Raw genomic sequence first — 10285 nt, forward strand, 5'->3', positions numbered from 1 at the left:
TTTCGGGCTGTTCCAGGTGGTGGGGATTGCCACCACCTAGCCCTGCCACCTGGAATGGGCCGAAAATGGGATATGCGGAGGCCGAAAATGGGGCATGCAGAGGCCAAAAACAGGATGCACAGAGGTCGAAAATGGGATGCGCGAAGGTGGCAATAGGTGACAGTGGCGATAGGCGGCAATGGTGCCGATGGGTGGCAGCAATCCCCACAGCCTGGAACAGCTGATAGGCGGTGTTCCAGGAGGCAGATCCAACCGCCAATCAGCTGCTCGTGCTAAATCAGGCTGTGCTGAAGCTGACCAGTCTGTTTCCTGTTTGCTGCAAGGAGGTAAACTGCTGGGAGGCAGAGGCTGAAGGATGGGGGCCGGTGCGTAGGCGGGGCTTTGGCAACTCGCTGTATAAGATGCACAGACATTTCCACCCACTTTGGGGGGGGTGCATCTTATACTCCAAAAAGTATGGTACTTACTCATAGGTAGTCCTCAACGTATAGCCACAATTTTTTTTTTTTTTTACATTTATACCCCGCCCTTCTCCGAAGAGTCAGGGCGGCTTACAGTGTATAAGGCAATAGTCTCATTCTATTTGTATTTTTTTTTTTACAAAGTCAACTTATTGCCCCCCCAACAATCTGGGTCCTCATTTTACCTACCTTATAAAGGATGGAAGGCTGAGTCAACCTTGGGCCGGGCTCGAACCTGCAGTAATTGCAGGCTACTGTGTTCTTAATAACAGGCTTTTACCAGCGTGAGCTAAACCGGCCCTTGAGCTAAACACAAGTAGAAAAATAGGGACCACCTTTGGTGGGAAGGTAACAGCGTTCCATGCACCTTTGGCATTTAGTCATGCTGGCCACATAACCCTGGAGACGTCTTTGGACAGCGCTGGCTCTTCGGCTTTGAAACGGAGATGAGCACCACCCCCTAGAGTCAGGAACAAGTAGCACATATGTGCAAGGGAACCTTTACCTTTATCTTTATACATTATAATAGTTGTTGCACCTGTTAATCTAAAAATAGATGAGAGAGAAAGGTCAGTATTTTATTATTTAGATTTATTATTTAGATTTTTATACCGCCCTTCTCCCGAAGGACTCAAGGCGGTATACAGCCAGATTAAAAAACAGTACAATATACAAATTATTTATTTATTATTTATTATTCAAACTTATATACCGCCCTATCTCCCAAAGGACTCAATTAATTAAAACAAAATTAATTAAATTAATTAATTTAATTTAATTAAAACAAAATTAAAATAACATATTCTATAAATGGCCGAAAATTTAAAACCGTCAAATTTGACCCATAAAATTCATAAAAATACCCCAATTAAAATTATTAAAATTCAAAAAGTTTTAAAAATTAAGCCAGTCCCGCTTGGATAAACAAGTGCGTTTTCAATTCACAGCGAAAGGTCCGAAGGTCAGGTAATTGACGCAAACCAGGGGGAAGTTCGTTCCAGAGGGTAGGTGCTCCAACAGAGAAGGCCCTTCCCCTGGGGGCCGCCAGCCGACATTGCTTGGCAGACGGCACCCTGAGAAGGCCCTCTCTGTGTGAGCATACGGGTTGGTGGGAGGCATAAGGTAACAGCAGGCGGTCCCATAAGTACCCGGGCCCTAAGCTGTAGAAGTTCCCAAAATCATACAAACTCACCCTTCATCAAGCAAGCTTCAATTTTAGAGGCAGAAGCCTAATATTGTATATGTAGTCTGCAGAGTTAATTGAATAGAAATTTCAGAAAAATGCGGTTTGATTGTTAGTATGATTAGCTAGAAATAAGCCTAATTATGTTCAGTAGGTGTCCTCACATTAACAACTTGTGGGTCGACAACAATAACAGTCATCGGTCTTTCTTTTATCTCAAACCATGGAAGCAATATAAGTAGTCCTCAACTTACAACCATTTTTAGTGAGTGTTCGAAGTTACAACGGAACTTTTGATCATTTTTCACACTTTGGATCTTTGCAGCATCCCCATGGTCACGTGATCAAAATTCAGACTCTTGGCAACTTGGCTCATATTTATGATGGTTGTAGTGTCCCAGAATCATGTGATGACCATTTGAGACCTTCCGACCACCCAGATTCAATTAAGGACTATGTTACAAACTTAACACTTGTAATAATTCACTTAAAAAACTGTGGCAAGACAAGTTCCAAAAATGGGGCAAAACTCACCTAACAATTGTCTTGATTAACAACAACAAAATTGGGCTCAATCATGGTCGTACGTCAAGGACTTGCAATGTGTTGAGAGAAGTGAAGAACCTCTCAGCAGGCCTAGTTGCACTACTACAAAGACCACGGGTACTAGATAAACCAGAGAGTGAACAATTTATGGCCCTGAGGGCAGACCTTAAAACAATCTGAGTGTCAGGGTTCCAAGTAACAGACCCAACGCAATCAAACCTCTGAGGCAGGGGTGAAATCCAGCCGGTTCTGACAGGTTCTGGAGAACCAGCAGCAGACATTTTGAGCAGTTCGGAGAACCAATAGCAGAAATTTTGAGCAGTTGGGAGAACCGGCAAATACCACCTCTGGCTGGCCCCAGAGTGGTGTGGGAATGGAGATTTTGCAATATCCTTCCCCCTGGAGTGGGGAGGGAATGGGGATTTTGCAGTATCCTTCCCCTGTCACGCCCACCAAGCCACGCCCACCAAGCCACACCACAGCCACCAAGCCACGCCCACAGAACCCGTAGTAAAAATATTTGGATTTCACCACAGCTCTGAGGTCCAGGTGTTCCTCAAAGTACAGATTTATTAGGCGTGTCATATTGATACATCTGGTGAAAACCTGTGTCTGAAGGTCCCGTGGTTTTCCCCACCCAAATTAAAAGTCAAAGTTCTTTCCTCCAGTCCACACATCCGTCACATGGTCCAATCAGGTCACAGTCCCAACTTCAGATGGTTTCAGTCCACGCCTCCCCGGCACCTGGTGAGAATGTCCTTGGTTCCCAGAATTTCATCTATATTCATATAGATATAGCTATCTATATTCCCCCCCCCCCGCCTTCCCGTTCTCACAGCTCCAACTAGCCTTGCTGTGGCAGCCCTGAAGATGCTCCAAAATGGCTTCAGGGTTGACACCAGGATCTTGCCCCCAAATTCTGCAGGAAAATAAAAAGATTTCCAGTTTTATGCACCTTCATAAGTGCATATCTCATCCAGCTCTCAAGACTCCAGGGATCTGACAATAAAAATTGGGGGCTGTACAATTGTTCAGGTTAATCAAAAGATGGTTAATTAAGAACGGAAATAGGAACAGCAAGGGATTTCGTGAACTAAACACATTCTTCAAAAAGGCTTAAAATCATTGAAAAATGGTCTGAAGGTCTTCACTTCTGCCCCTTCTGTAGTCCCTGAAGAAGGGCTAATATTGTGGTCTCCAATCTGGAGAATACAGACTGCAGAATAATAGAGCTGGAAGGGACCTTGAAGGTCTTCTGGTCCAACCCCCTGCTCAAGCAGGAGACTCTATACCATTCCAGACTAGTAGCTATCCAGTCTCTTCTAAAAAGCCTCCAGTGATGAAGCACCCACAACTTGTGAAGGCAACTTCTGTTCCACTGGTTAATTGTCCTCACTGTTAGGAAGTTTCTCCTCAATTCCAGGTTGCTTCTCTCCTTGATTAGTTTTCAACCATTGGAATGAAACAATCCATCCATTGTTTCTTGTCTTGCCTTTGGAGAATAGGTTGACTCCCTCTTCTCTGTGCCATCCCCTCAAATATTGGAACACTGCTATCATGTCACCACCCTAGTCCTTCTTTTCTCTAGAAAAGAGAAGGTTCGTAACCCCTGTTTTCACGTTTTGAAAAACTTCTGTGCGTTCATGGAGTCAAGATTTGTGCAGCACCGGTCAATCCAACCCAGGTTAGGATGTTCTTGCATGGTGGCGAGATGGTTAGAATGCAGCACTGCAGGTTACTTCAGCTGACTGCTAGCTGCAGTTCAGCAGTTCGAATCTCACCAGGCTCAAGGTTGACTCAGCCTTCCATCCTTCCGAGGTGGGTAAAATGAGGACCCAGATTGTTGGGGGCAATAGACCAGTGGTGGGTTTCAAAACTTTTTACTACTAGTTCTATGGGTGTGGCTTGGTGGACGTAGCTTGGTGGATGTGGCACCCCACTCCATGGGAAGGATACTGCAAAATCCCCATTTCCTCCCTATCAGCTGGGACTTGGGAGGCAGAGAATAGATGGGGGCGGGGCCAGTCAAAGGTGGTATCTCCGAACTACTCAAAATTAAGGCTTTTGGGATAAGAATTTGGTGGATTCTACAAAATGTTTTGAAAAAGAAGATAAAAGTTCCTGCCGCAAGTTTTTTTGTTGGGAATTATCACAGACTGTACAATAATTGAGACTAAGTTCATTTTAAATTTAATAACAGCGGCAAGATTACTAATAGGACAGTATTGGAACAATACTGTCCTATTACTAATAGGACAGTATTGGACTGGAGGCTAAAACATATGAAGAACGGTTGCAGGAACTGGGTATGTCTAGTTTAATAAAAAGAAGGACTAGGGGAGACATGATAGCTGTGTTCCAATATCTCAGGGGTTGCCACAAAGAAGAGGGAGTCGGGCTGTTCTCCAAAGCACCTGAGGGTAGAACAAGAAGCAATGGGTGGAAACTGATCAAAGAAAGAAGCAACTTAGAACTAAGGAGAAATTTCCTGACAGTTAGCACAATTAATAAGTGGAACGACTTGCCTGCAGAAGTTGTGAATGCTCCAACACTGGAAATTTTTAAGAAAATGTTGGATAACCATCTGACTGAGATGGTGTAGGGTTTCCTGCCTGGGCAGGGGGTTGGACTAGAAGGCCTCCAAGGTCCCTTCCAACTCTGTTGTTATATATATTATATACTCAAAAAAGAAGTACCTACAATAGGAGAATTGATATTGAAAGTTGCCAATTTGGCTGAGATGGCAAAAATCTCAGCCTTTTGGAAAGACAAAACTCAAGAAAGATATTTAAGTGAATGGAAAAAATGGATTTACTATATTCAAAACAGATATCAGACTAAGAGTTATCAGACTGCCTTTGAATGATTAGGATGTATTATTTTTGATTGTTTTGGGGGAGGTTAGGAATTGATGAGAATTGTAGGATTATAATTTAGTTAGGAAGGAAAATTTTTTAGTATATGTTTGTTTTATTTTTACTATACCTTGTGTTTGTTCTGGGAAGTCGGGGGGGGAGGGGAGTTTGTGAAGGGAGGAGGGAGGGGGGAAAGGGGGGAGGGGGGAAAGGGGGGAGAAATTTTGTAAAACTTTTTCAATAAAAAAAAAATTCCGCTACCAGTTCTCCAGAACTGGACAAAACCTGCTGAAACCCGCCTCTGCAATAGACTGATTCTGTAAACTGCTTAGAGAGGGCTGTAAAAGCACTATGAAGCAGTATATAAGTCTAAGTGCTATTGCTATTGCTATGGCTCTTGCCTCAATCCAAGGTAACTTTTTTAACACCACCATCTTCTTTAATGTTCCAGGGTCTGAGAGCAGCCGATAATGACCCGACAGCCCCTCCCTACGACTCCCTTCTCGTCTTTGACTATGAAGGAAGCGGTTCAACAGCAGGGTCGGTAAGCTCACTTAACTCCTCAAGCTCCGGAGACCAAGATTACGACTACCTTAATGACTGGGGACCAAGGTTCAAGAAACTGGCGGACATGTATGGGGGTGGCGAGGATGATTAAAAATGACCTCACTTTTCTTGTTTTGCAAAAAGAGGAAAGCTATAGCATTTAGAAAGAAGCGGATGGAGAGAGAGAGAGAGAGAGAGAGAGAGAGAGAAAGCAACCCAAGGTGGATGAAAGAAGAAGAAAGGAGTAAAACAAAAAAAAAACAAATTAAATAAAAACAAAAAAAACAAAAAAAGAGAGAGAGAGAGAGAGAGAAAGCAGAAGAGGAATCAAGACCTGTTCAAAAGAGGCAGCTTTTTTTAATTAATACTTTCGGCCGACTGTATTCTTTTTAGTGGTGACTTAGAGCTTTTCTTTTGCTGTTGTTTCTTTCTTTCCCCCTTTCTCTCTTCTTTTTCTTCCTTTTTTTTTTAAGAACATTGAGCTGTCTAGCATGAACACGTGTCTCTGCTGCCTTTTTTTAATTATTATTTTAATTGTTTCCCCCACCCTCATGTGTCAGCAGGGAACTTGCTTGTTTTAACCACTTTATGACTAAAGGGAGTGACAGGCACTCTGTCTTAACTTGAATTTCTTAGAACAGAAGCACTGTTTTTAAAATATATATATAGATATATATATTTGAAAGTGCCTTTTGGTACATGTATCAGATTCCCTCAATCTCAGGAGTGTTCAGAAAGAAACAAACAATTTACGTTTCCACCGGGTCTTGGACACCACACACTGTAACCCTAAGCCAGTTCTAGCTGGGAAAGGAATTAAGGAATTAACAAAACAAAACACTCGGAATAATGGGGTTTTATTCTAAAAACAAAACAAAACAAAAAACCCAGAAGAATTGTTTGTGGGTGGGGGACAACAAAAGAAACGTGATGTTAGTGTGCAAGAGAAGAAACCAAATTTAAAACGGAGATCTTTTTGGCCTCAAAAATGGCGAACTCAGTCAACCCTGTTGTATATATCATTCATTGTTTAACTGATGCAAAATATTGAATTGGGTTTTCTCTTGTGACTTGGCCACATGTTGCTGTAGCTGCATAGAATTATAGCATTGGAAAACCTTGACAGAATACAAGGTGACGCTCTTACCTAAACCCTACAGTAAATGATCCGAAGACCAAAGGTCGCTTGTGTGTAACTTTTGTCCTTCTTTTCAATTTCCTTTCCATTCTTTCTTTGAGAAAACAAAAAACAAACAAACAAAAAAGACTTGTTCCTTCTGCTGAGTCCATGGTACATAGTTATATATTTCTAATCGATGTTTGTCGCAACGAATAGGATGTGGGAATCCGGTGGAATTATTGGGTGTACAGAACCTTAAACATCTGGAAGACATGATTTCAGGTGAACGAGCTTGGTGGTTAAGAGATTAAAATGCAAAGGAAGGCAGCACAATTTATTTTGGCCACCTACGGCTCTCTGTATGTTATAGTGTGGGTGTTTTTCCTCCTAGATTGTGTTAACACAGAGCATCGGTTTTGTAGACTTGTTTTAGTTTTTTTGGCCATAAAAATCACCTTCCTATTGCACCACAAAAAATGAGCAAGGCTAAGCACAAACAAACAAACAAAAATCTAGCTCCCTTATTATATTAATGGATGGCTGAAAGCCAGAGAATTCAGCCAAAAATATGAGCTGCCTTATTTTGAAGAATTATAAAATGAATGGAGGAGAATAAAACAATGCTAAGGACTATCTTGTGGTACCAATAGTCTTTAAAATACTTTGAATGCCATTGCATCCATAGTGGGGGGGGAACTTAACAAAGAACATTATCTTACTGGTGTTGATAATATTTATGCTTGGAAGGATTTTTTTTCTTCTTTAGATTTTTTTTTTTTTTTTGGCAATAAATCAGACCAGATAGGACTCTAGCCTGAGTCAATATGTGAATTTCCTTACTATTACACAGCAGAACACATTTATCAGAGTAAATTTTTCTGATGCTAGGAAGGAAAAACAAATGATTTCAACAGAAAAGCACATTCAAATCAATAGCATATAAAGACTAATTGAACAGCTAGATTCATCTGACCATTTCTTAATGGGTTATTTCATTGTAAAAAAAATTATTATTATTTGATACTTGTTTCAAATTGTCCCTACTTCCCAAAGTGAGGTATATAAGTCAGGTTCAAGTTAGAAATGCTGGTGTTTATAGTTGTTTGACTTAAGTTGTGAGTATCACAATATTCTGCGGGAATCTTCACTTTTTGAATTGTCCATTGCTACTTATCAAATCATGACCATTTCAAACAATCTATTAACTTACTTGGAAAGTCAGCTCAATCCCTGTTCAAAATTAATTATTTTTTGCATATGTAATAAAATTGCATCCAATAGACTTTTCTCATGCAATGAATGTTGTTCCTGAATGCAACACAGTTAAAGTAACGTTTCCAGACTATGGCAAACATCAGATCGAATCAGATCTAAACAGATGATTTCTGATATAAAAGCAACGGGAGAAATCACATTCTAGAAACCATTCGAACCATCGAAAACTAATCGGCGAAGTAGGCCTAAGACAAATAATAACGTTCCGTCTCTTCATAGATTGCCTTGCCCCAGAGCCAGGAAAGGAGCTAGAAAATAAATAAAAGTATAAGTGATTATAATTCAGAAAAACAGATGGTTCCTCAGAAATATTTAATATGCAACCTCAGGTAGATTTTGAGGCCTAGTTCAGTGATCGTTCACCTATTTTGTGTGTGGCTAATTGTAGGTGTAAGCTTTGGCTTTGTCAGGTAAAGGTTTCCTAAGGAAAATGTTGGGAAAGTTTTTTGTACAAGCATTTCGAGTTGTACCGTCAGTCTCATACCACCTTACTGGATGCAAATGGAGAAAAGATTTATTTTCCTCCAGCAAAGAATTGAGCTTAGTTAGAAATACCGAGTTCATATTTTAAGAACCATCCGCTTGGATAATTCCCCCCCGCCCCACACTCATTTTCTTCTGTAGAAAGAAATGTTCCATTTTTGGAAGAGTGTTTTTTATTTTCTGAACTAAAAATAAGGAGAGTCAGAAGCATGTTTGCCATAAATTCCCTCGCCCACAAATGATCACATTAAACGGCATTTCACGTAGAACTCAAGTAGTGATGAAACCTTGAGAAGTCACTAGTTATAATAGTTAACTTTATTTTTTAGAACATGTACAAGTTTTCTCTCTATATAAACATTATAGGGCCAACATCTTCATTTTTTTAAAAAAATGGTTTCTTTTTTTCTAAAAAAATGGCTAGAGATTCATTTACTATCCCATGGGTATATCTTGAATATTATGAGCCAAACCTACCAATTAATGATGGCACTTCCTGATGAATGGTATTTCTATCTGTGATCAAAGGCTATTATGGGATTAGAAAAGGCAGGTATATCACTGGGGACCTTGTGATTAATGTGCTTAAATGTGTGATTAAGCCAGACTTATTTGCTGCATTCTGATAGAACCTCACTATTATCAAAGGTAGCATGCTACCTAGTTTGTATGTAGGGTCTGTATTTACAAAACAAAACAAAAACAAAAATAATAACAATTCTGCAGGGTTTTTTTTCCTCTCTCTCTCAAAAATGTGATTTTTTTTTCCTCCCCTTTAACGATTTGGACTTAACGTGGTTTATGTCTAATGTTTGTACAATTATTTAGATTGCATGGATGTGTAATGTAAAAAACCACATTTAATGGAGATCGAGCCACTTAATTGTGCTATCAAATCTTGGATTAACCTAATGGATAATGGACAAAAAAAAGGCCCGCTGCAGATGGAAGAGGAAGCCACGAAGGTTGGATTTGCTATTATTTCCTTCAAATCCAAGAGAGGGCACAATTTTGGAGGAATTGTTTTGATGATCCATGGGGGGGAAATGGGGCTGACCAGTGTTCCCCCAACACACACTTTTCTTGTCAATATTAAAAAAAAAAGATTCTCGTTTGTCACTGAGGTGGGGGAAGGAATGAGTGCAAATAAATATTTCAAAAGGTTGTTAAAGAGATCGTACTAGAATGCAAGCTCCTTTGTCTGGAGACTTTGAAAATGCTCCTTGTGCATTTTATATTTCATTGTATCATATTTTCTATAAAATGCAATTTCTGTAAATTTACGCGCATTTGAAATGTGTCGTGTCTAATAATGGAATGTGGTTTTAAAAAAAAAAAAAGTATTCTGGAGGGAAAAGTCTGCCTATCTGTTATGTTTTAATGCACCAAGGTTGTGATTGTGTTACTCGATGGACTAGCCACGAACTCGAGGTGCATCCAGGATTTTGCACTCTGCCCAGAAATAATTACAGGTTAACAGAGTTGGAAGGGACCTTGTAGGTCATCTAGTCCAACCCCTCCACCCAAGCAGGAGACCCTACACCATTTCTGACAAATGGCAGTCCAATCTCTTCTTGAAAGTCTCAAGCGATGAAGCTGCCACAACTTCTGAAGGCAACTTCTATTCCACTGGTTGATTGTTCTCACTGTCAGAAAATTCCTCCTAATTTCCAGGTTGAATCTCTCCTTGTTCAGTTTCCATCCATTATTCCTTGTCTGATCGCAAACTCCTTTTGCAATCCCAAGTGTGGTTAGTATAGCAACATGGCAGTAAAACCAACAGGAGCCTACTGTTCACATGAAGACTTTGGACTTC

General features: G+C 40.4%; 1 protein-coding gene across 1 annotated transcript in view; it reads left to right on the plus strand.

The window, feature by feature from the left end:
- The window catches only part of CDH4 (cadherin 4), a 536732-nt gene extending 526986 nt beyond the window's left edge, over positions 1–9746 (plus strand). The window contains exon 15 of the mRNA XM_058176710.1: positions 5497–9746. Coding sequence (XP_058032693.1) covers positions 5497–5703 — 207 coding nt within the window. The 3' untranslated portion in view covers positions 5704–9746. The remainder of the gene's footprint in view (positions 1–5496) is intronic.
- Positions 9747–10285: the final 539 nt, after the last annotated feature.

This window comes from Ahaetulla prasina, chromosome 3, assembly GCF_028640845.1.
Source record: "Ahaetulla prasina isolate Xishuangbanna chromosome 3, ASM2864084v1, whole genome shotgun sequence".
NCBI classification, from domain to species: domain Eukaryota; kingdom Metazoa; phylum Chordata; class Lepidosauria; order Squamata; family Colubridae; genus Ahaetulla; species Ahaetulla prasina.